The sequence below is a fragment of the Psittacula echo genome, assembly GCF_963264785.1.
Source record: "Psittacula echo genome assembly, chromosome: 17".
Classification (NCBI taxonomy): Eukaryota; Metazoa; Chordata; class Aves; order Psittaciformes; family Psittacidae; genus Psittacula; species Psittacula echo.
The window spans coordinates 1494184-1519561 of NC_137753.1; the positions used below are offsets into that span (position 1 = coordinate 1494184).

Consider the following 25378-nt stretch of genomic DNA (forward strand, 5'->3'; position numbering starts at 1 on the left):
CCTTTGAGATTCAAGTCTGGTAGATTAGCATGTAGATGCCACATAATTGTGTTCCCCTTGGTTTCTCTGAAAGCTATTAGGCACTGATTTATTTTTCCGCTACATTCCTGCTTTGTCCTGAGTGTTACTGATGGAACTCCAGATAGGCACATAGAACCAGGGGTTTGACAAACAAGTCGTGGGGAGCAGGCAGCAATTTTTGTGTAACTGGATTTTCCTTTTCTTTGTATCCCCTTCTCCCTGTAAGGTACCGGAGTCGGAATGGGCTTTTGAAGGGCACTGTTGTCATTTGCGGTGCTTAAGGAAAGAAGGAAACTTCAATGAGAACTTGTTTTCAAGGGCAATATTTTTATTTTTGGTGCTTAAAGAAGGAAAAAAAGCCCTCGGTAAACCTGAGCTCTACAAACTGTGCCTGATGCAGGCACACAAAATCCATTGCAGGACTCCTTAGCTGAGTCCTGGGCCTCCTTCCTTCCTTAGGTTTTGTTTTTGCAGGGTGATGGTCTGGCCCTTAGTGTGCAGGTCAGTTCCGTTCCCTGCAGCGCTATTTACTGAGGTCTGATCTCCACTCTTCTAAAGTTCAGAAGTGGGAATGCCAGGGGAATGGGTGTTGGACGTTGATGTGATATAATCAGCCGCTCTACCAGCCAGTCAGTTCTTCCTCTGCTTAACCTGAGCACCAAAATAGCGTTTGCAACATGAATAACATGTGGCTACAAGGCTTTTAATGGTATTTTTGTCTGTTCTCTATGTCTTCTCAGTGAAAATTTGGTTTTCCAAGCCCAAATATTCTGAAACACATGAATTTCTTTCCCTATCATCCATGTTCTCCATCTACGAAGAAGCTGTTGTTTTGGGGGACGGAAGAGGAACGTTGTTGTTGCTTAAGCACAAGCCTGCACAGAATACACAGGGTTTCTCAGTTTAGTGACATGCAAGAGCTGTAAAATCTGTGTAGCTCTGAAAGCAGGCAAGTGCAAAAGCACTGTGACAGTTATTACTGAGGCTGTCAGTGTATTTGTCGACTCTGTAATCTGATAGAAAGGACAAAAATACATTATTCTCATTGATAACAACAGGTTGTATGCTCTGGGAGGGGATGCTTGTGAGTCCATCTGCAGCCAGGTATGCAGTAAATTATGCTCAGTGGCTGCTTTTCCAAACTCAAAGTGGATTTGTGCTTCCTAGAGGATAGTTTGGGCCAAGGAAGATCCAATGAATCCTGTAGATCTCAGACTGAAGCAGGAAGTGTGCAGTGCAGATCTGCAGGAGGTACCTTGGTGTGTTTTCTGGGGAGTCAAAACAAAAAGAAGGAAAAAAAGCCCTGTTTCCTCCATTCCAAGTTTTCAGGTCTGGGGAATTGCCAGTTGGAGCTGGAGACAGCTGGGAGTTTCATAGGAGCTTCTCAAGAAGCAGTTCCCAGGCTGGGGGGGCTTTTGGTTGCCTCTGCAGAAAAGCTTCTTGTGTCGAGGCATCGCTGTGTTAGGAAGGAGCAAAGAGGGGAAACAGTCGGTTTGTGGGTGAATTCTGAGGCAGGCAAACCCCGTGCCAGGGCAGCTCCACATTAGCTGGAGCCAGTGAGGGATTTATCCTGTTACTCCACAGTTCAGTGGCTGCATGAGTCAGATGAACTTCTATCCCACGTACCAAAAGTGAGGTCATGGCTGTTGGTGCCAGTGACACTGTGAGGGCAGCCTGACGTCTGAGGCTCTGAAACCCCAACGCTGTAGCAGAGAAGCACTTGTTCTGGAGCTGATGTGCTTCACTGATGATGAGGAGTGATGCAGGAGGAGATTGCTGCCTCAGCCCATGCACTGCATGTGCTCCAACGCTTGATGCTGTCAGGCTTCTCTCTTCTTACCCTAACTATGGATGTATGGAGAGAAAAGAGGTGCCTAAATACACTGAAACCCAGGCCTCACCCCTCCCATGCTCCTCTCACACTGGGAATGATTTGGGTTCATAAACACATGCAGATGAAATGTTACATTCTGCCAGGTAACTGCATGCTTCGTGCTGCTGTTGCAAGTAAAATGCAGTAACAAGGCATACCATGGTACTACACATCCTTTTTTCTTTCTTTTTCCTCATTAAAAAGTAGTTTGGATTATTTTAATGATAGGTTATACACAGGCTGTCGATGCTGCTGGGTAGTTCTTTATATCTTGATTTCCAGGTTTCCTGCCCCGGGGACATAAAACACATGAGGTGCATATTGGTGTACTGCTCTACAAAGTGCTGGTAAACAGAATTTCTCTAAGGGATAGAGCAGAGCCTGATCCACTTCATTGTGAGGCTGCTGATAGCAATTTCAGAGTATCTGATCTGTCGAAATGAGTTGAAATGGGTAAGATGTGGGTATTTTCTTCCCTTAGGTCTTGTTTTCTAGTCAGAATCCCTTCCCACCCCCACAGGAAAATGTGGACCTGATGGATTTTATTCCTTTTACATCCCTCTCTTCTGCAGGTCAGGAAATCCCGAAGCACCTCTGTATTGTATTCATTCCGTGTGTAAATGGGCTGTAGTGGCAGCAGACGCGCTGCTTGGATGAAGAGCCAGGCTCTGCTGCTTGGGTCGTGGTGCTCTTTTCTCCTTCAGCTGCGTGTGACTGCTCCCAGCTCGTGGGCATGTCGCTACTTTCCGTGTAGGTGTGGACCACTTTGGGTTTCATCTGCCTACGTAGCTCCGCTGTGGCAGCTGAAGGGGTCTGGTCTGAGTCACCGCAGCAGCACGTCGCAGGCTCCCCGGCGTGCAGGGGCACGGGGTGAAAACCACAGGGTCTGAGCAGGCTGTGTCGAAGCAGCAAAAGGAAAGCAGTGCCCACGTGCAGGTGGGAAGCGCCTGTCTCCGGGTGATGCTGCCCTGTGCTGTGGCAGCCTTTTAACAGAATTAACCCTGATTTATATAAAACACAATTTCAGGCCTTAAAGCACAGCGTGAGTGGTTGTGATTGTGCAGAACTGGGCAAACCAAGGGTTTCCTGAAAGGTTGTGGGCTTTGAAAACGGCTCCAGGCAGAGATCGGCCCCATCACCCCCTCACCTGCAGAGCAGCAGGGATGGATCAGATCCATCACAGCGCTGGCTTTTGGCTGCATCCCTGAGAATCTTTCCACTCTTCCCTTGAGCTCATGCATTTTACCACAAGCTTTTCTTTCGGAAGTCATCAGGAAAAGGGAGCAACACTTGGTAGGAAGGAAGCAGAGCCCGGGGTGCAGAGGAAGAGGGTGAGGAGGGCAGGGCACTGCGGCAGGTCGCTGGGAAGCTGCTGTTCCAGGCTGGAGGAACCCGGAGTTATCCCCACTCCCTCGCAGAGATTGTTCTCCTGGAAAATTTACAGCTTCGAGCCGCTTGTTTGGCTTGGCACTATGGTCAGGATGCTGCCTTGTAAACTTAATAATAGCTGCCCTCTTTTTAATTTGTTTGACCTTGACTGCAGTAATTTATTATGTGCATTACATCTTTCTCTTTTTTTTTTAAGACAAACAAAGGCAAAACCAGCAAAGCATTAAAGCATTTGGCTGCCTTTGCTTTCCTCCATGGAGCTCTGGTTTGGAGCTCCTCGGGTTCGATGGCTCACTGTGCTCTGCAGTTGTGCCGGCTGAGTCAAGGGGATAACACTAGAAGGACATTGTCTTAGAAAGGAGCTTCCCCAGGTCTGTGCTGGGGCAATTTGCTTCTCCAGTATCTGTCTACAGGAGCACGGTTTGTTCCTTTTTTCCTCTGGTGGCCCCTCCTGAGGAAAAGCTTGCTCCTATTTCCCAAAAACCTCATTGCAAACAACCACAGTACTCCAGGATTGCCCTTGGTTTTGGTGTATCTACTAATTCTTGTAGGTCTTAATGTCCCAGCAGAGGCCAGGACACAAAGAAGACGAGATCTCTCCACGACTGATGTTTTTCTCTTAATGCTGAAAGTGGGAGCATTGTGCTGGCCCAGCCTGCCTGGCTTTCTCTCCCCTCTCACTTGCAGACCTCTCTGTTTAAGAGATCCTCACAGGGTATTACCTTCTCTTCACAAGCTCGGTGTCGGGTGCAATAATGAGACTTGCTTGAACTTCCTGACGCTCAAGTCAAAAGCATTTTGTGTGTGTGTTGCAGAAGAGCACTCGTTCCGCTGCGAGGACTGCGATGAACTGTTCCAGTCCAAGCTCGACCTGCGGCGCCACAAGAAGTACGCTTGCAGCGCTGTCAGCTCCCTCTACGAGAGCCTGAGTGACGAGATCAAGCAGGAAGGTCTTGGCGATGGACAGGTCTATGAGTGCAAAGACTGCGAGAGGATGTTCCCCAATAAATACAGGTACCACACAGTTGCCAGACCCTCCCCTGCCTGCTCCTCTCCGTGCCTCCTGCGCGGTCCATCTGGTGATGGGCAATGCAGGACAAGGTGGGAGCTGGGTGGCTCAGACCTTTCCATTCTCCGTAGGGTTAAGGAATGTTGGGTTTAGGATCCTTCAGTGTCATTCACTGTTGGACAGCACTTTATTTCCCCTTGGTTTCATCGACTGTGATGCTTTTCATTACTCCTGCATCCGCAGATCATTGGCACTGTAAAGCTTCAAGGGCTGTTCTCTGAATTCCCATTGCCAGGGCTGTGACAGGTTGAGAGACCCCATTAGCATCTGTGCAGCTCCCATGTGAGCTGGTTCTGAGGGGTTCTGCCAATATTTGTGTGAGCACTTCTTTTATATCTAATTCTGGTCATTTGAGATCAGTGGGTATAAAGAGGTGTTATTACCCTGAGAGCTCTTCACGTGGTGATGACTCCTCTGCAGAAGCAATTAAAAACTCCTATTCCAATCAAATTTTCAGTGGTTTTTTGATAAAGAAAAGGTTCATGTAAAGATTTTATATTCAGCAAGTGGTTTTGTAATTGAAACATGAAAGAGAGAAGATGGGATGTTCCCCAGCTCGTTTTATTTGCAGTAATTATTCAGTTATTATTCTAAGACAACTCTAAACAACATGGAATTAATTTCTAAAGGAAAAGTTCTTTTGCCCAATAAGCTTTAATTGGACTTGTGCCTCCTCCAAGCATAATGTGATAGTGATCACAAACAGCTTTGAAGCAGGGATCTTTGAGATTTCTGATCCATTTCCAACCTGAGACTCAAATGGTTAAATATTAGGAGCCAGTTTTAAGAACTTGAGGGGGATTTTAATCCTTTTAGGCTTGTGTTTATTTGCATTTTAAGGCTTTAACCCCTGAGCTGTGTTTTCAAGGTTTTCCCCACAGGTTAGGACTCGAGTTTGCTCTGTTACCGGGGCTGAGGTTCTCACTTACTTCAGTTGAGTTCTTAGATGAACAAACACCACACGCAGCAAGAGTTGTTATAAAATTGTGAGAACTGGCAATGCTTTTGTCATAAAAAGAGCAAAAGCATCAAGCTTTAAGCCAGTATAAGGCCTGTTTCATTTCAGTTACAGATCTAAAAAGGTGATGTTCACCGGCATCAGTCATTTTGAGCTTAATTACATTGTTACTTTCAGATCTTTTATCTAGGCAAATGAAGGGGAAAAAATCTCTTTTAAAACCATAGAGAAAGGTGAAACATAAAGAACATTCCAGGGGTTTATCTGTCCCGAACAGAGCTTGGCTCTTGGCTGGGTTGTGGGCACTGTAAAGGCAGTAACAGATACTGCCTGCCAGCAATACCTGTGCAGTGGGTCTGTTGGCACAGTTGGATGTCTTTATTCCTCACCTCATGTTTCTGCCTTGGCCACTTTCAATCAGACACCAGGAGGCTGCAATTCCCTTCATTATTTTTACCTGATGAGAAAAGGAAACTTCCTTTAAATGTTTAAAATATTCATGATTTTCGTAGAAATTCTCCTTCTTTGGCCTCTCTGACAGTGACAGAAACTTTCCCCTTTCAGCTTCCAGCGCTCTGGAGCTTTCAGGTTCATTTAGGAAAGACCCTTTTGAAATGTATGTGTCTCCTCTTTGTGCCATCTGTGTGCTTCCTGGCTCCCCTTGGCTTGGGGCAGACCCAGAACTGGGTCCGTTTTGCAGGGGTTAAGAGCAGCAGAAAAACTGTAGATCCCTTTTCTCCTTTAGTGATTACTTACCCCTGTGAGTAAGGTGTTCACAGCTGCCTGGTGAAGCTTCTTCTGGGTGTTCAAGTGATGAGGCTGAGCTCAGGCCCCCATTGCCTTTGATTTTCTCGGAGAGAGCCCTTTTCAAGCTATTGCCAATTGCACTCAGGTGATCGGGGATGTTCCCAGTTCCTAGCCACAGACCTGAACACTTGCAAATGTTAGGAAATGTTTGGGTTGGGATTTTCTTAAGCAAGTAATAGAAGGTTCGTATTGGTTTTGACAGGGGAAGGATAGAGTGAGCACCATCACCATCAGGCTGATGGATTTAGTGGAGCTGGGAGAGACTGTGCGCATCTATCCCTCCCCATCAGTCCTGCTGCATTTTATGTACTCAGAAAGCCACTAAAACACTGAATCTATCCCGTCTGTGTTCCTAGATGGCCTTATAATTTGTCAGAAGTTAATACAGATCAAATCAAGAGTGCCACTGGGGGACTGAAATTGAGCATTTAGCAGCTGACTAAATAAATAAATGTTTTGCTAATCCCAGTAGGTACTTGCCTCTAAACAGCATATTAGTTTGTCCGTATTTGCTCTAAATAAACTCATAAATCACAGTTAGCAGGGGCGTATTTTTGTGTATGTATATGAAAGGTATGGATTTCTTTGTATGGGTAAAAAAATCTGTAGCGTTAAGAACATAATTTCTTTAGCAAAATGAACATTGCTTCTTTAAAATGGGTGGATTGGCAGTTTAGAAGGGGCATGTTCATGAATATTAACTACCTCGTCTGGAGGAAGAGGAGGTCCTTCAAGGGAGTAGCAGGCTGGTGGCTGCTCAGATTTGTATGTAGAGCTGCAGTCCCACCAAGCCCACTTGTGATGGAGCCAGCTTCTACATAGTTGCCCCTGAGTGCCAGAAAATGCCCTCAGAGCACAAAGATGTCCGTGCAATTGGTCTTCACACTGGGAATTTCAGAGGACCAATGTCATGCCCATTCTGCTCCACCTTGGGCAGGTCCCACTGGGGATGCCAGCCCAAAGATGCTATCCAAAGACGGTCAGAACAGTGTGTTCCTGAGGACAGGACAAGGCTAATTCCTGGGTTTCCAAATCCCTTGGGCTCTGTGGCTAACCTGCTGTGAGGTTGTCCTTCATTTAATGAAGATTGGCAGCATTTTCCAGTAGTGCTTAGTTTAATGTTCCTATGAAAAATACAGCCATGCTTTAAAGTTCCATAGGAATGGTTTCATATTGATCTGTGAGGATTCCAGGCAGGAGCGGATTTCACAGCAGCTTGTCCTCCATCCGAACCCGCAGTAAGGACGAGCACTTGTAACTCCTGTTAAACTATGGTGAAGGATGTGGATTCTCATGCTTGGTTTCTCAGGGCTGGCCTGAGAGCTGTGGGATGGCTCAGTATGTTTTACATCACTTGGTCTTCAGTGCAAAGGGCCCCAGGGCTCTCTGTGTGCCCTGGTGCCACCAGCAGGGTGTCACACTGGGTTTGGGGCTCGGTGAGTACCATGGGCCAATCCATGGGGATGGGACTTTGGAGTTGGAGCACCCCTGTGTTCCTCTGCAGAGCCATCCCTGCCATGGCCCCGGGCGCGCAGCCGCTCTGGTTTGCCATCATCCTCCAGGTTCGGGAGCAGCTGCCAGTTGGCAGAGGTTGAAATTGCCGAGTTAAGTAATCAAAGATGTCTGACATTTAGAAGTGAAATGTGTTTGCACCTTATCACGTTTCTCTCCAACGTTAAGTTGCTGCATTCTGGGAAGCTGTGGGCTTTGTGCCCACCAGAACGGCAACGTGATAGTCTCAGCAGCAACAGCTAATATCTTGTCTTTCCCTGAGGGGATGCCATAGAAGCCTTGGTCACAAAGTGCTCATTTTTCCCTCCAGGAACCTGCAGGGTCAGGTCTGGTTTTACCTTCCTTTTCCCCCTTGTAAATGGACTCGGGTATTTAATAAGAAATACCATAAAACACAGTGACATTCTGAGGCAGAATAGGGCAGCTTCCATCTGTGAAATGAATGCCAAGAAAACTAAGGAGAGGCTGTTTGTGTGTCGCTGCCCCTCTCATGGTCCATGTGCTGCTCAACTCCTTTTCACAAAGGTTGTTTCTGGACCCGCCCCCCATACCCCATGGGTCTGCACTGATTTCTCTATCATCTCTATCTTGGTTTATAACCTCCCTGATATGGGGCAGGAGGCCTCTAGCAGTGTCCACCTTCCATGTGTGTCCAGTCCATGCCTGCCATTGAAGTCAACGTGTCTCTTTCTTCGCCAGCCTGGAGCAGCACATGGTAATCCACACCGAGGAGAGGGAGTACAAGTGTGACCAGTGTCCCAAGGCTTTCAACTGGAAATCCAACCTGATTCGGCACCAAATGTCTCACGACAGTGGGAAACGGTTTGAATGTGAAAACTGTGTTAAGGTACGGCCAGAACGAGGTGATGGGGGCAGCTTTGCCTGGGCGAGGGCACTGGGACCAGGGGAAAGGGGTCTGGAGGACGAGTGACACATTCAGGCATGGTTTGGTGGCCTGGCATGGTGGGTGATGCAGGGTGAGTGATGCGCCCAGGCAGCATCTCTTGTTGGGATGTGGAGCTCAGCCTTGCCATGAGCAGCTCACCTTGGCCTTTTTGCAGGTATCAGAGTGTCTGCAGGGATGGGGGTGAGCACTGTGCAGGGCAGATGGTGAGCACAGCACATGTCAGAGGGTGAATGGGCAGCTTGGCCCGGCTCAGGTTCCTCACCGTTCGCGGCGGGAGGTGAATTCCCTGCACACCTCGTGCCAGGATCCGTGGTGACAAGCCCCAAAATGCAGCCGGGCTGTCACGCAGGCGCTCCCCTCCCCACGCTTTGTTTCTCTCCTCTCACAGCCTTTCCTCTTGCAGGTATTCACCGACCCCAGCAACCTCCAGCGGCACATCCGCTCCCAGCACGTGGGCGCGCGGGCTCACGCCTGCCCGGACTGCGGCAAGACCTTCGCCACCTCGTCTGGCCTCAAACAGCACAAGCACATTCACAGCACTGTCAAACCTTTCATATGTAAGTTGTCACGGCCATCACAGAGCTCTGCCTTGGGCTGTAATTGCACGTATCCTGCGGGGCCCCCCAGTACTCGCTGTCCCTCTGTGAGCAGCCGCAGTAATTTTATAGGTCAGAGCACAAGATGAAATTCCGCAGTGATTTCCCCCCCCCCCCCCTTCTCTTTTTCCCCCTGTTTTTTCAGTAAACATTGGTGGCAGTTTCTGACTTTTTGACAAGTTAAAAGCTGAGTCTCGCAGCGGTCCTGGCGATGCCATTTTCTCGTATCTTTTTCTTTCCCTCCTCTTTTTTTTTGGCCTTAATCATTCCTGAATGCTCGTGTCGGTGACATAAATAAAGAGCTGACGCAGCCGGATCGAAATGTTCAGGGGTGCCTCAAAGGATTTGGAATAGTCACAGGGACAACGAGGTGTTCTTTAAAAAGAGGGGTTTTTTCCTTCCTTATTTACTGCATCTTTCATCTGGATAATACTTGAAAGCCAAATAAATAGCAGATTAACGGTGTCCTTAGCGCTCTCTTTCATGGGTTGTTTCCAATAGGGCATGTTCCCTCGGGAGCCATCCGTCTCCTTCCCTGTCAGTCTGAGGCTTGTGTATTTTTTTAATTGACGCAGCACCTATTGGGTTTTGATAACTGTGCAGAAAGGTGGATCGTGTCACAACAAAGCCAGAGAAACGTTAGGGACCACTTCCTGACACTCTTCAAGCGCTGAACGGGATCTGGGTTTGATTCCGGGCTTTGATGTTTCGGTAGGGAAGCGACTGAACCCACTTCTGCCTTTTTTCCCCATTGGTATAATGGGAACAGTATGCAAGGGTATCCTGGGAGAGTCGTTTCATTAACGTGCTCTGAGATAATCAGATGGGTGTCAGTGGAGGAAGAAAAAATACTCTTATTGCTCATTTTGATGCAATCTTTCACTTGCTGACGGGCACATGAAAGAGATAATTTGAATCTCAGCATTGCTGCAGCGAGATGAATGATTTCTTCTCATAATCTCCTCACTCTCACCTCATAAGAATTAGGGAGTTGTCAGTCTAAATCAGTGTGTAAAACAACCGGAGACTGATTCTGCCTAGTTCAGATGTGCCAGGTGGAGTCACATGCGTGAGTATGGAATCCATTAGCAGCTCCAGGATTCGCTAGGAAGTTGTTCCTTCCCTTCCCATGCAGTGGAAGAAAAGGGGTTTTTTTGGGGGGGTTGTTTGGTTTTTTATGATATTATATTTGGCTTTAAAAAAGCCCCCAAACCTGTAACTTTTTAGCTGCAGAACGCAGGACAGCAAGAGAGGACATTACTAAATCATTGTAGAACTGGAGACTTAACAAAATGTTCCAGCTTTCCCTGGTTTACAGTGATGATGTGAGCTCTCACAGCTATAGCACTTTTCTGCAGGGAATTCTGTGCAGTGTTGGATGTATTTAGCAACTCTTCCTGGGGTGGAAAATGGAAGAGAGGAACCTGATTCCCTTGGAAGACTTTGCTTTTGTTATCCTTGGTCTTCTTACTAAGTTTTGCCATGTGGGAGCAGTGTAACTTCTATTTAGTAGTATTGCAAATACACTAAAAATAACACAAACGCCACAAACAGGGTGTTGAGCCAGTGCAAACTGTTACAAGTGCTCACAGTTGTGATACAATCTGCTTAAACAGATCAGCCACTTATTATCTGTGGCTGTGTGTATCTTCTGAACCACCGTTTAGCGTCCCTTGGCACGTGGCAAGGGAGGTGGTTAAACTTGGAAAGGGGGAATTTTGTTCTGGGAAGAGCAAACATGCAAACATCTTTAAAAGAAATCCTAAACGTGAATCCTAAAGATGTAGGAAAAGAAATATAGGGCAAGTCGTGCATGCGTGTAGCTGTCAGTAATAGTTAGGAGGGAGGAAAAGAAAGGGGAAAGAAGGAAGGAGGAAGGAAGGGTCACTGCATCATGGAGTTGGAGGATGAGATGTTGGGAGAACTGGCATTTGGGCCTTTGCCTGCCCAGCTCCCAGCAGTACAATCTCCCTCTCTTTGTCTCAGTTCCCAGGTTTACAGAATGGTGATAGCAGCAGTTCCCTGGTGAAAGAAGTGTGTTAGTTCACTAAGCAGCAGGATTTATTCCTGTGTTGAAGGAGGTATCAGATAATAAAAAGTTACAGTGTTTTGATGTAGAGAACAGTTTGGGTGGGAGTTTTTTCTTCCTTTGCCCTGGTCCTTCCACACCACCAAGCCTGCAGGTGAAAGAGGTCATAAACATTCACATTTTGAAAGCTTGGTATTTACAGGTCGTTAAAGAGAACGTTGATGTTGCCTTAACTTAGCACTGCCAGGGTGTCCCAGTAACTCAGTGAGTACAGGATCTCACCCTGCTTCTCACTGAACTGAGGCCTGCCTGGCAAAGTATTTTATAGAACATCCCTGCGGAGTGGTTACTTACTCTTAATGGCATTAAAGAAAGGGTAGGTTTGATTAAATGTGGCAAAGTCATTCCCCCTTCAGTGCTTCCTGCCATGCCAGGAATACAGGGAAAGCGACTAGGTCATGGAAACAGATATTACTATAATGCATTATTATCTTTGTTGAAAATCCCCGCTCAGGTTTCTATAGAGCTGTTTCTGGAGAGGTCCTTTGGGAAGGTGGTTTGTCCAGAGGGAATGGTGGTGGTAGGTCTGGGCTGGCAGATGGGTGAGGGCTGGTGGTTGGATGCAGCGTTGCTTTTGCATCCTCATCCGGGCTTCCTGGGGCTGCCTCTTTACCTGTAGCAAAGATCACAGCCCAGTGAGTCCTGGATAAACCCTTAGAGAGGGAGACACATTTCCACATCCTTGTAAACTGAAGAGGCCAGATGGCCTCATCAGCCTGATTTTATCTGGGGAGAGCTGAAGCAGAACAGCTAAATGGTGGGATGACTTAGCAGGAGAAATGTGGAGGCGGTTTCCCAAGGTCTGGTCCATGTGTAACCTGCTTGTTATCTCTTCTGTCCTTAAGGATGTGAGATTCCGGGGCAGGGTGGAAGGGGTGGGTGATGCTGGGGAATCTCCTGCTGAGCTCCCGCCACGTCCTGTTAATTTCATATGGCTTTTGCTGTTGGTTTCTGTTGACGCTTTAGGTGAGGTCTGTCACAAATCCTACACGCAGTTCTCCAACCTGTGCCGGCACAAGCGGATGCACGCGGACTGTCGCACCCAGATCAAGTGCAAGGACTGCGGCCAGATGTTCAGCACTACCTCCTCCCTCAACAAGCACCGGCGCTTCTGCGAGGGCAAGAACCATTACAACCCTGGGGGCATTTTTGCCCCTGGCCTGCCCCTCACACCCACTTCCATGATGGACAAATCCAAGCCCTCTCCCAACCTCAATCATGCCAGCCTGGGGTTTAATGATTATTTTCCATCCCGCCCGCACCCGGGGGGTCTTCCATTCTCACCTGCCCCCCCAGCATTCCCTGCCCTCACGCCGGGATTCCCAGGGATTTTCCCACCCTCTCTGTACCCCAGGCCCCCCTTGTTACCACCCACACAACTGCTCAAAAGTCCCCTCAACCACACTCCGGACGCAAAGCTCCCGAGCCCCCTCGGGAACCCAGCCCTTCCTCTGATCTCCGCAGTGAGCAACAGCAACCAGGCCGCTTCCGGAGAGGAGAAATGTGAAAGCAGCCTGGAAAACTCCTACCTGGAGAAGCTAAAAGCCAGGAACAGTGACATGTCTGACGGCAGTGACTTTGAGGATGTCAACACCACCACAGGCACAGATCTGGACACCACTACTGGCACGGGTTCTGACCTGGACAGTGACGCAGAGAGTGACAGGGACAAAATGAAAGATAAGAGCAAACAGATGGAGAGCAAGCCAGATTTTGTGAGCAGCTCTGTGTCTGCAAGTTCCACCAACAACACAAGTGAGATCCCTCTCTTCTATTCTCAGCATTCCTTCTTTCCTCCCCCTGAAGAGCACTTGCTGCCTACCACGGGGGCAGCCAATGACTCTATTAAAGCTATCGCCTCCATCGCAGAGAAGTATTTTGGGCCTGGCTTTATGGGGATGCAGGAGAAAAAGATGGGTTCGCTCCCGTATCATTCCATGTTCCCTTTTCAGTTCCTCCCCAACTTCCCCCATTCACTCTATCCTTTCACGGAGCGGACCCTCAATCACAACTTGCTGGTCAAGGCAGAACCAAAGTCACCCAGGGACCTCCACAAAGTCGGCAGCACCAGCTCAGAGTCACCCTTTGATCTCACCACAAAGCCAAAAGAGATTAAGCCAATCTTGCCGCCACCGAAGGTCCTGCCAGCCCCGTCCTCAGGGGAGGAGCAGCCGCTGGATCTGAGCATCGGCAACCGCATCCGAGCCAGTCAGAACGGAGGCAGAGAGCCGCGGAAAAACCACATCTATGGGGAGAGGAAGCTAATGGCAAGTGAAGTCTTACCCAAGATTTCCCAGTCTCAACTGCCTCAGCAGCCATCCCTGCATTACGCTAAGCCATCACCCTTTTTCATGGACCCCATATACAGGTATTAACATACCCTGCCTTAAGCGTTTCCTCTAATGAGCTGGTTTTCTAGCTGTCAGCACCACTTGAGGCAGGTCGGGACGTAGGTTGGTCAGAAGGAGCAGTGAAGGTCTGCTCCAGTTGATTGTACTTCTCCTTTGTCACAGCACTTTGAATTCTCTGAATCAGAAGGGCTGCATAATGGTGAGGAGTGCTCCTCAGCAGTGTGTACTGAGCACATCCTTATTTTGATAACGAAGGAACTTGACCTATTTAAGGACTCTCCCACGAGCCAACGCTAAGATGGCACTTCTGCTGGAGAGATTCCAGAGGTTTGATTCGATAAGAATGCAGAGTTCAGCTGCCTCGGAGCCCGGGCTCGCATGGCTTGGGAATGAGTCAGGAGCCCTGGGAGCCTGGAAATGCAGCTCTCCCACTGCCTTACTTGATGGCCTTCGTGAGCTGTTTCACCTTCCTTCCTCCTCACCCCCCTTTTTCTCACTAATTCCTGCTCTTAGAGTTTTTCCAGTTCATAGGAACTGCTGCTGTGGACCAGCCTTCTGAAGCACTTTTAGGTCTGGGGTAACGTGTGCTGTGTAAACACATGGTAGCGTGTTATTACCTGCATCCCTCCCATATGCACTGCCTGCAGACTTAATCTGTTTTAGAAGATAACAAGGGGTTTCGAGTTCCACTTGAGGCTGCTGGGTTTTGAGGAAGGCCCCATCCATTAGGTCATGCCTAGAATAAGCTGATCATGGAAGGCATGCGCAGAGCAGATGGGATGAAGTTACCCAACTGCCAGTTCAGCTTCCAGAAGGAATGAATTCAGAAGAAGGTGTAAAGGGAAGGCTTGAGCCTTCTGTTGGTTCAGTGCTTTTTATAAAACCTGTGTCTAAAGGAAAATTGTTTTAAATTAAATTAGTTTAAGCTTTACAGTGAGGGTACCAGCAAGTTTGTGTATTACCCGTCTGGGCCCTGGCACTACCTTTGTTATCCTTCTGCTACAGATGAGCTGTATGTGTCACGTAGCAAATGCCATTTGCTTCTTTTTAGCGAAGTCCACTGAGAAGAGGTACCCTGACCGAGTTTGATTTGGACATTAACATGGCAATTAATTCTCTCTTAGGCTGGGATGCATCATAACATCCTTTTTGGTACATGGATTTAGCCTGGAGGGCACCTGGATTCGGTGTCTGTAACTGCACAGGGAGTTCTGGAAGGGCATGGTTTGTTCTTGGTTACTCGGGCTAAATATGAGTGTTGCAGGGGTGCCTTGCAGTAACCCAGCTATGGAAGGGTCATGGATGCGCACAGCAGCTGCTGGAAAGCCGCATAGTCACCGCAGCGCGATGGTGTCAGCACCGGGGTGATTCACTTGACAAAGGACCACGAACAAGAGCGGGTGGTGTGGCCTTCCCCGGGCTGGAGCAGGAGAACAGCACCTATGTCACCAGCACACTGCGTTGTACGGCTGATAACTGTGGGAAAAAGTGATGTCAGCGTCTAGGCAGGCCAAGGAACTGTCAGCTGGGATGAGGATTAGGGAGCCCTCGTTGCTTGCTATTAAGAACGCGTCTCTCGCTGTGCCAGACTCGCAGGGTTGATGCCGTGTTGCTCGCTCACACATTTGCCATCTGTGATGGAAACGCTGCATCACAGCCCGGGACATGTCGCGCATTCTGTCCAGGACCACCGCGGTCATCTCCTCCTGGAGACATCAGGGATGATGTAAACAGCCCCGCGTTTATTTCTGTGCTTCGGGGAGCAAAATAAATGGGATGGAAAGGCAAAAGTTTCGCGTTACTGCAGGGTCCTGCCACCTCTGGGCATTCTCAGTAGGAACGTTAAAATAACATGGGTTGGAAAAGCCGTTGCCAATTAAAATAGCAGCCTCGGGAAAACCGTAAAGGTCCAGAAGACAGATGGAAGTGAAGGATGGGGGCATCATTTGGTGCATTCCACGGGATGCATATAGTTTTAGTAATCCATTAAAATAGAAAGTCAGCAGTGGAGTTGCTTGTGAATCAGACTCCTGATGTCATGAGCTAAACAGCAGAGCTTCCAAGTCCCAGCTTGAAAAATATGGAAATATTTTGTTTCTAAACTTCTCTTTATCAGACTCTCTCACATCATTTGGCTCCTTCATTTTTCTCCCAAAGGCCACTTAAATCCTCGACATTTTCTCCTGGTGATATAATTTAATGCAGCCAGACAGCCTGAAATCTGTGCAGTTTTTAGCTCGGCCTCGTTAAGGTGACGTTCTCAGGCACTGGGCTGAAAAGATCGGCTTAATCCGCCGGTGGCTGTGGAATTCTGCTCTGACGGGGAAGGCTCTGCGTGGGTTGTGTGCTCCTTGCCCGACACCAGGAGATGGGAAAGCTGCCTGAAACGCTGTCGTTCACTAAGGTTGGAGGTTTATGGTCCCCCGGAGGCTGGGGCATCCCCTGGGAATCAGGCTGGTTCCAGAGGGTAAATCTCTGCTCGGACATTTGCTCTTTCACCTTGTGTCAGGGAGAAACTTTGGTTTACAGATGCTTGAACTCACTCTGGTAAAAGCGCGTACCTCCCAAAGCACGGTAGTTGTGACTGCGTTTCAGATCCAGCTCTTCTCTTGCCTTCTACCCAAGGAAAATTAAATGCAGATTAAATACAGTTCACTAAATAGCACTCTGCAGGACTCTTCTTTTAAACTCTTTGCTAATTTGATCCACACACCAATCAGCTGAAATGCAGCAAAATAATTTGCTCTCATTTATGCCAGACTAATGTAGTTAAAATTACTCTTCCTATTGGATTTCTGCTGGTTGAGCTGAGGTGGACCCTGCTCTGGTGATTTAAAGATGCAGCTGCATTCGGTGGAGTTACTTTCGTAACTCCTTGTTCCCATGGAGGAGATTCCAGTTTCTCTTTTTGGTGATTCCACACCCCGGGTTCCCCACAGCAGAACAGTTTGTGAAAGCAAAGCCAAAACCAGGAGCCTGCCTTTAGCAGCATTTCTCCATAGTAAGGTGCTTAAGCATGGAATGTTTGCACACGGAGCCATCAGAAGAACTCGGGGTTCTCAAGTGGCTTCTGAAATCTCCCACTGCTTCCTGCCTTCCTAAATGGTTGTCCATGTCTGCTCAGAGAAACCCACTGCAAATGCTATCTCAGCTGCAAGGGAGGAAATGGACATGAAACCCCTGATGATTTCAGCACACTTGGGGCTGTGAAGCTTGGCCCAATGTTAACTCTTAAGATAAAGACCAATTCTGAAAGATCAGGCAGGGGCTGCTGCTTTGGACTCCAGAGCTTCTCCCACTTAAGCACTGCTTTTGCCGTAAATGTAGGGTTTTTACATGACGTTCCATAAGAGCAGAGGTTTATAAACCACTGCAGCAGAGGCATTAGTCCTCGCATAGAAGGAGCAGAATATTTTCTTAGGTGTCACTCTGACAGCTAAGCAAACACTGCCCAAAGGAGGGGATCCATTTTCATGTCGTTTCCAGTGCTTTTTGTGAGGTAACCTGTGAGTCATAATTTGTACTATCCAGTAGAAGGGGAAGAAGGACGTTTGTGTCAGGAGATCAGCCTCGTGTATGTGATTTAAACACCTCTGCAAAGGGTTTGGCTAGTTCCGTGCTGCCTGTGAGGTACGTAACCCTCTGTGTTGTTGTCCAGCAGGGTGGAGAAGCGGAAGGTGACAGACCCTGTGGGTGCCCTCAAGGAGAAGTACCTGCGACCCTCCCCGCTGCTTTTTCACCCCCAGGTAAAGGCAGTAGCGTTACAATGTGGTGCTGGTTGAATGTCAAGGAGCTGGAGATGGAGCTGGTGCAAACAGGTCATTGGATCAGGCTCTTCCTCATCCAAAGGCCCGACTGGAAGCTCCTCCTGTTTTACTTTCAGATACTTTTAATTTCCTGCCTGCTTTGAGGAGGATAGTAGCTGTGCCTTGCTGTTTCTTTTGCATTAACAGAAGAACAGGGATGAGGTCTGGGCAGCTCGTACAGTCTGCCAAACTCCCCTTTCACATGCCACAATGCCTATGTAATTTTCCCATTGGGAGCACCTGATGCAGTCATTTGCAGTCGTGCAAAGTGGAGAAGGACTGTTCAGCACCAGGCAGTAGCATTTTACACCTGCCTGCAGTTCCCTTACACCATCAAGACGGTGTAAAATTGGAGGGTAACATAGAATTGGGCTCAGTCCTGTCTGCTCCTAAAGGTGATGGATGGGTCACTCAATGGAGGACTCATGTTCTCTCCTTCCTGCACAGCTGCTCTAGTCTCTGTTCTCTGACAGCTCATGGATATTTGTTTCCTCTGCATCTCCTTTGGGTCTGAGTCACTGCTGAGTGATGGGAAACGCTGCTGGACAGCTTTCCCATTGGACAGTGGGCCAGGAATGCCACCCCATCACCCCACCAGGCCTTTACCCACAGTATTTGAATGGCACAACCAAGGCCAGTGGAACCAAGGCTGTTCATGAGAATCACCCCACTTCACAAACCCACTTATCTTGTGAGCCATAGCTAAACTCTCCGTGAAGTGATGCTGCTCTTTATCCTTAGGATTCCCTGCTCCATAATGGTAATGAAGCAAGCTCTGTCGCACTCTGCCCCGCATTGTCCCCAGTGTGATGGTTACCAGCGATCTTCCGTCTCTCCTGCCACAAACACATGCAGGGAGCTGGGCTCTGGGGTCGTTATTGTGCTCTCCTTTATATTCACATGCATTGTTCTCCTCTGATACTGTTTCCCACCTTAGATAAATAACTTGCAGGTTTGTGAAAGCTGGGTCCTGGTTGCTTTCACAGCTAAACTTAGTTCCCTCATTGTTTCGCATCAGCCTCAGAGTTTGGTTAATAACTTCCCCCGATTTTTCCTTCGTAGAGGCTGGATAATGGTGACAGGCTGGCCAGGAACATCCTGTGTTTGTGTGGGTTAGAATAGTGGGGATATCTGCCTGTAAAGAATCTGATAGCAGGGAGGAGCGAGTGTGGCAAAGCAACCCAACAAGACGATGAGAAACGTACGGGCCCTGAGTAGGAGCAAGCATTGAGTGGAAGGTGATTAACATTGTTCCTGAGATCCTGACCACGTCCTCTTCCCATGGCAGTGAAAAGATGTGGAAGGTCTGGTTATCTCTAATAGCTTATCACGCAGAATAGCCTAAAATTTACAATCACTCAAGCCCAAAGCTTCCTGATAACTCAGCTTTCATAAAGTGGGTAAGATCTAGGGAGCTGCTGTTCCCATGCTGTGTAGTCAATCGGGTATTTCTAATATGGTTTATTCAAGAATATATGGGGGGAGGGGGGATTTACCGGATCCCCATCCAATATTATCCTGGATCTTTCCCTTTAGAAGTCATATTTTCAGGGAATCCTGCTCCTGTCTTCATTAAAAGCAGCGTTCACGTACGGGGTCAGTTAGGGGCACCCTCTACGTGTGTTTCTCTGAACATGAGTCTGGTCTCAGTCTTTTCTTCTGTGAATAATTCCCCAGCTCTCATGGAGGGCCCTGGGTGGGATGTGGTCATGCCAAAAGATGTAATAAGGGCTGAACATTCAGCATTCAGAAGATGCTTTCTCTCCCAAAATGAATTTCAGGCCACTTTTCTTTCTTAGCCAGTCATTGAGAGTGGTTCCTCTGCTCTGATGAGAGTTCTTCTCCCATTGTCTCTTTTAAATGAACCCCTGGACAATGTAAAGAAACGGTGGAACTTTCTGAGAACTTAATGGAAAAACCTTTTCTCACCTGTTAAGTTTTCTTTTCTTCTCCCCTTCTTTTTTATTATAACCAGGCAGTTGTTCCCTAAATAGCAAAGTGCCTTTGCCACTGGAGAGGCTACGGCCGGGGCTTAGCATTTTAAAACAAGCCTACGGCTATCAAGCCAGCAAACATCTCTGACTAAGTGCCTAAAGAACAGGGCACAACAAAAGATAGCTCCAGGTACTCCGGCAAAGGGCTGAGTGGCACAGCTCTGAAAGATCCGGATAGCATTTTAACGTGATGGTTTTGTTACATGACTGGCAGCTGGGGCAGAGCTTTTGCTGTAAATGATCAAGGAACCTTTTCAAGTGGCTGGCGCTAAGTATTACTTACTATTTATCATGGGCTGGGAGCCTCCAACTAAGGGGCCGTGGATCTATTATCAGGAAATGGGTTTTACTACTCCTCTTTTTTCCAGCTTATGAATGGTTGTCAGCCTTCCACAATGTAGGCTTGGGTGATTAAGACAACTTTTTTTTTTATAGTCGTACATTTTAAACAATATCTTGGCTCTTTTCCCTGCCCCCCTCGAGCCCCGTTTAATAAAGTGTAAACGTGCAAAAGGTCAGCCCTTCCTGTACAATAGAGCATCTAGTTTTGATCTATGGCTTCCTACTGCTTTCCGCTCGCTCCGCGCTCGGGCGGACTCCGCTCGGGCTCCTGGCTGTCCTGCTGATGTCATGGGCAGGGAGGAGGCAGCTTTATTGCTGCCTTGTTTGCTTGATCCCTGTTTTCTGCTTGGTGTCTTGGAAGTGCTCTCGAGAGTGCATAAAAGTGAGCGTTGGAGATGTCGGCGTCGTTCTCCGAGTTGCATTTCTCTCTTAGATTTGGATTTCCTGTTTTGCTCTCAGGAAAGTACAAGTGGCTTTCTTTAGGCAGGAGGTTTGTGCATGTCCTTTGCTTTTTGGTTTTTTGCACACACAACTTTTTTTCTTTCCTTCTTTGCTTTCCCCTTCTCCCCTCTCTCCATGTTTTTCCCTTTCTCCCTCCTTTTGCAGTGATATTTCATCCAGTGTTTATGTGAGAGCGTGGGTGTTGCCGAGTCATAGAATCACAGAGTGGTTTGGGTTGGAAGGGACCTTAAAGCTCCTCCAGCTCCAACCCCTGCCACGGGCAGGGACCCCTTCCACTGGAGCAGCTTGCTCCAAGCCCCTGTGTCCAACCTGGCCTTGAACACTGCCAGGGATGGCACGAGTCTCTAGACCTGCGTGCCTGCACCTCCTGTCTGGACATTGACGTGTAGGTTGTGCTCCTCCAAACCATAACTCACCCAGCCCCAGCTCATGTAGAGTATTTTGGCTGGAATTGCACTCCAGGAAGCTCAGCCATCTCCCCCACACCCTTCCATCACCTTTGCTGGCTTCTGAACCTTTCTTACATGTAATAAAGATGCTGGCCCCTTTGCTAGGCAAACTCTCTATGGACCTGCTCCATCCTGAGTCTGATCTTAACTCCTCCTCTTCACCCCTCCAGCCTCAGCCTCTCCCCTGTCCCAGCTCCCTGGGCACGCATTCCCCTGTGCCCCCTCCCTCTCTGCTTTGGCCAGGATTCTTCTGCCTCCTGCCCAGAACTTCCCTGTCCTCTCTGACCCATCGCTGCCTGCAGCTCACTGCTGCTTCCCTCTGAGCCCAGCAAAAGCAGCAGCAGGCTTTAACCAGCACACTGGTGCTGAAAGATGTTTTATGCACTTACATTGTTTTCCTGTGGATCTTTATGACGTGAGGCCTTGCCTTGTCCTTGCAGATGTCAGCCATAGAAACAATGACAGAGAAACTGGAGAGTTTTGCAGCCATGAAGGCAGACACTGGCACCTCCCTGCAGCCCCTTCCACATCACCCCTTCAACTTCCGATCTCCACCTCCCACGTTATCGGATCCCATCCTGCGCAAGGGCAAGGAGCGTTACACCTGCAGGTAAGGGCCTGGGCACCCCAAAGAGGAGAGGCCGTGCCTGCAGCACCTTACAGCATCCCTGGGAGAACATCACCCAGCTGGAGCATCAGACAGCAGCGTGCAGCGGAGCAACCCCACATGGACATCTCTGCTGTCTTGGCAGGGGTGGGAGGAAAAACAGGAAGCAGCAGAATTAAAACAGAGCATTCTGATGACTAACTCCCTCTGAAATAGCTTGTTTTGTCTGGTAGAAAATCAGCATCTTCTGTTTTCTTTGTAATTTTTAATAACCTTGAGAGCAGATCTGGAGATTCTCAAGCAAACAGGATCCTCCAAGCCAAGTTTCTGGTAACAGATGCCACGGTTGCCAGTGCAAGTGCAATCACAGCGATGTCCAGTCTCAGCTAGGCAAAACATTGGTGTTTTACAAATGGCATACAATAAACAGCATTTTCAAGCACAATTGTATCTACAGAAGTACTTAGGTACTCATTGCAGCTCTAAAAGCTTGTATGAGAGCAGATCACTAGGGAATAAAAACCTCTGTCTACTTACACAGTTTTACCTGCAGAGGTTCTTGTGGTGGCTCCCACTGCGTTTGTCTTGGGTGCAGTAAGGGGGTATGTGTTTTGTTTGATGTATCTCTTAGTTTCATTTGCCACAACAGCTGTGGGCTCAGATGTCAGCTGAATATTGAGGTTTCTACCTGAAAGAGGGACTAAACTTACGTTTAGTTATGCACTCACAAGTCCACATTTGGATTTTCATCGTTGAGGGACACTCACAGTAACTGTTCATGTTCAGGACATCTGAAGGTACTGAATGTCTTATGTTCCTTCTACAGCAGTAAGCGTCAGGTTTCATGGTCACTGAATGTAACCCTTCATCCTTAGTACTTTATTTCCCAGTGAATACTTTTATTTGTACCTCCCTTCCTTTTACTGTGAATCAGATTTATTGGGGAACACTGTTCCTTCTCTGATTTCATTTCCTATTGCTGCATTTCCTTATTCCAAGCAGGCTGTCAGACTCACAGCAGTATCTCCTGATAACAGTGACACAGTGTTGCAGCATTTATCTACAAGGAAATCCAGGAAGGATGATCAAGTCCATTCCGTATGATGAGCAGCTAAACAGGGCAATAGAGGAGATCTATGAAAGTCCCCAGTGCAGTCTGACTAGGTAGTGATTAATCTTAATGCAGGAACAAGGTAGCATCAAATGCAGTTCCTGAGTGACAGGTTAAACCAAGCAGGAGGTTCTTTCACACAACACACAGTTCAGCAGATGACCTCGCTGCTGTAGGAGGTGGTCAATGTCCAAAGCTTATGTACATTCAAAAAGCTTTTAGAAAAATAGGTGGAAGAAACTGAGGGTCCCAAACACAAGTATGCAGCCTTAGGCTCAGGAGGATCTCCAGTTCGATGGAAGCTGGGCAAATGCATTGGGGATGGGTTACTACAATCTTACTGTGTTCCTATGTGCATGCCCAGGTCTCCAAGGTAAGCTGCTAAGTCAGCCAGCATTTGGGGCCGTGCTGGGTGTTTGGGTAGGGTTTTTCTTTTTCCTGCCCTTCCCATATGTCCTGTTGCTCTGTCCCTCTGGAGATGGGTCACACACACTGTGAATCCCATTGCTCTGGAGTGGGCATCGCTCGTGTAGTTTTGACCTCGAGGTCTTCCTTCCTCAGAACATGGGTTCCTGGAGTTATTTCTGGTTCCTGGAGTTACTCCTGCATAAAGGGGTTTTCTGATAGTGAGCGAGGGGCCGGTGGTGGCTGGTGATGGGTGTTCGCAGTGATGTGGTGCGCAGGACGCTGTGCACTGATGATGCTTTGGCTTTCCCCCTCCAGGTACTGCGGGAAGATCTTCCCACGCTCGGCAAATCTGACCAGGCATCTGCGGACACACACTGGAGAGCAGCCCTACAGGTGAGGCTGCCCCGCAGACAAAGCCCCTTTCCCAACACACTCCTCATTCACCACCACGCTGTTTTTATTCCGTTCTGTAAAGCTGTGCCAACACAATTCCGCGGTCCTGTAGCATTACATATAATGATTCATAGGATTGTATATTATGTGTACCAGCCAAAAATAATCGGGCTTGGCAGCTTGAAGATAGACACTTAACTTATATTTAGATGTATGCTGGCAAATGAGTGGTCTGATTTGCAGTGTTGTTCGACACTCACGTTAACCATTCATCTCAAGGACAGCTGAAGGTGCTGAATGTCTCTGAAAATCAGGCTGTTTTGAAGGGCTTGCCAGTAAGCTAACTGCTGGGTCTGGCTAGGTTGCTTTTTGATTTTCCTAATGCCTATTCAGAGGTGCCTGGAGTAGTGGATCAAAACCCCAAAAGAAAAGCCCTGTAGCGTGTCCGCTTTAAAACCTAAGTTAGGGGGCATCCTGCCTTAAATCACATAAACAGAGTGATGAGAGGGAGGAATCCACGTGGTGTGTCCCCTCTTTGATGGGTGTGGAGGGCAGGAGGCTGAGCTCTTTTCTGCTGGCTGTGGACAGGACAGGCTGAGTTTTACAGTTCACTTTGCATTGTGTCTGTGCAAAAGGGCACATTGTGAAACCAGGCACCTCCTTCCCAAGGCAGCACCCTGTGTGCAGGCAGGACCCGCCTGGGCACGCACCAGGGGTGCTGCTCTTAACGGGACTTCTGGGCCAGTGAGCCTGGGAAATGGGAATAAAACTCATGAGAAAATACACGTCAGTACGTGTGTGTATATGTAGGTGTAGGAGGGAATATTTCTCCTGCAAGATCAAGTGAGAATTTCCACCCCCCTGGATTCCTCCTTGTGTTTTGCAGTCGCTGTCAAAAGACTTTGTCAAAAAATGTTCTTTAATAGCTGCATACATGAGCAAAACCGAGCGAGGGATGGATTGAGAGCCTGCTGAAAATCAAGCATTGTGTCTTCCATGATAGGAGTGCTTCACGCGTTGTCAGACACCGGTAACAATTCAAACTTCTGGGTAGCTAAGAGTATGGTATTCCCATACGCAGAAGTTCACAACGAATCTAACACAATGGTTATTACATAAAGCCAAACGCAAACTCCTGAGCAGCAAACAGCCAAGTGGTCAAATCCGTCACAGTTTCATGCTCAGTTTACGTTAAGAAGCTACTTCTCCCGCATTGTAATCCCTGGTACGGAGAGAGCCCAGGTTTTTTTCCATGCAGAATCTTGAGCGTAGACGTGAGGTAAATTAAAAACAAAAAGCCCCTCTCCAAGCAGACATATATTTTGGAACCAGTCCCCGTTCTGATTTTCTCAGTTGCGTTATTTGATAGGCCTTGAATGAATGCTGTGTATTCACTGCACACCCCTGTCTGACCAAAATGCTTGCTCCCGATTATTCAGAGATTGTTAGTTCAGTTTTCTTCCAAAAAAGGAGACTTGCAACTTAACAAAGGTTAGGAAAATAAAGATTTATTTGATCTGGTCTTCTCCCAGAAAATGGCCTGTGTGGGTTTTTTTTGTAAGAGAGGTTTGACTTCTGGACAATGTTGCATTCTAATGGCACTCCTGAGAGTTCGGGCTGCGCTTACAGAGGAGGTCAGTTATCATTGATTTTCTCTTGCTCTCAGAGAACCGAGATTTCCAACTTTGGCAGCAAGAATTGTTTTGAGAGCTTGTTTTTGAAGTGACAACTTGACGCAGGTAAAGGAGGTGCTGACTTCTCAGTGGTGCACTGATGTCTGTCTTCTGACTTGTGACGAGCTCAGTGGGTTTGTTTCCTTTCTGACTCTGCAATGTTAGATATTCACCCAGGTACAAATCAAAATGGTCTCAAAGCCGACACAAACTGACCGGGTGTCCAAGCATAGATCAGGAAGCACAGAGGCCAGAAGAGAAGGTGCTTTGGGTTTGATTCCTGATTGTCAGTGACAAGTGATGTGGTTTTTACCCAGTCACTTAAAACCTCCCAGGAGTCTATTTAATGTGTAAAGAAGGAATTAATAGCACAATGAGCAATAAGGAGGCAAATGAATTCTTTTTGGAAATGGGAAGTGCTGTGTGGTTTTGGAAGAGTAACACCTGGTAATGCACTGCCTGAAAGCATCTAACACAGAGTAGTGCGTCTTTCAATCCCCAGTGCCAGAAAGGGCTGTCAAACTTCCCTGTTTCTTTCAGAGAAAGGCAAAACAAGCTGGG

At 47.9% G+C, this 25378-nt stretch overlaps 1 protein-coding gene across 2 annotated transcripts in view; it reads left to right on the forward strand.

Annotated features, from left to right (window-relative positions):
• PRDM16 (PR/SET domain 16) overlaps positions 1–25378 on the forward strand; it is a gene marked incomplete at both ends in the record, with an annotated part of 259353 nt that overhangs the window by 225643 nt on the left and 8332 nt on the right. For both annotated transcript variants that reach the window (XM_080631354.1, XM_080631355.1), the window contains 7 exons: positions 4099–4297; positions 8329–8476; positions 8940–9093; positions 12188–13589; positions 17231–17318; positions 21066–21235; positions 23067–23144. In XM_080631354.1, the coding sequence (XP_080487480.1) occupies positions 4099–4297; positions 8329–8476; positions 8940–9093; positions 12188–13589; positions 17231–17318; positions 21066–21235; positions 23067–23144 (2239 nt within the window). The remainder of the gene's footprint in view (positions 1–4098; positions 4298–8328; positions 8477–8939; positions 9094–12187; positions 13590–17230; positions 17319–21065; positions 21236–23066; positions 23145–25378) is intronic.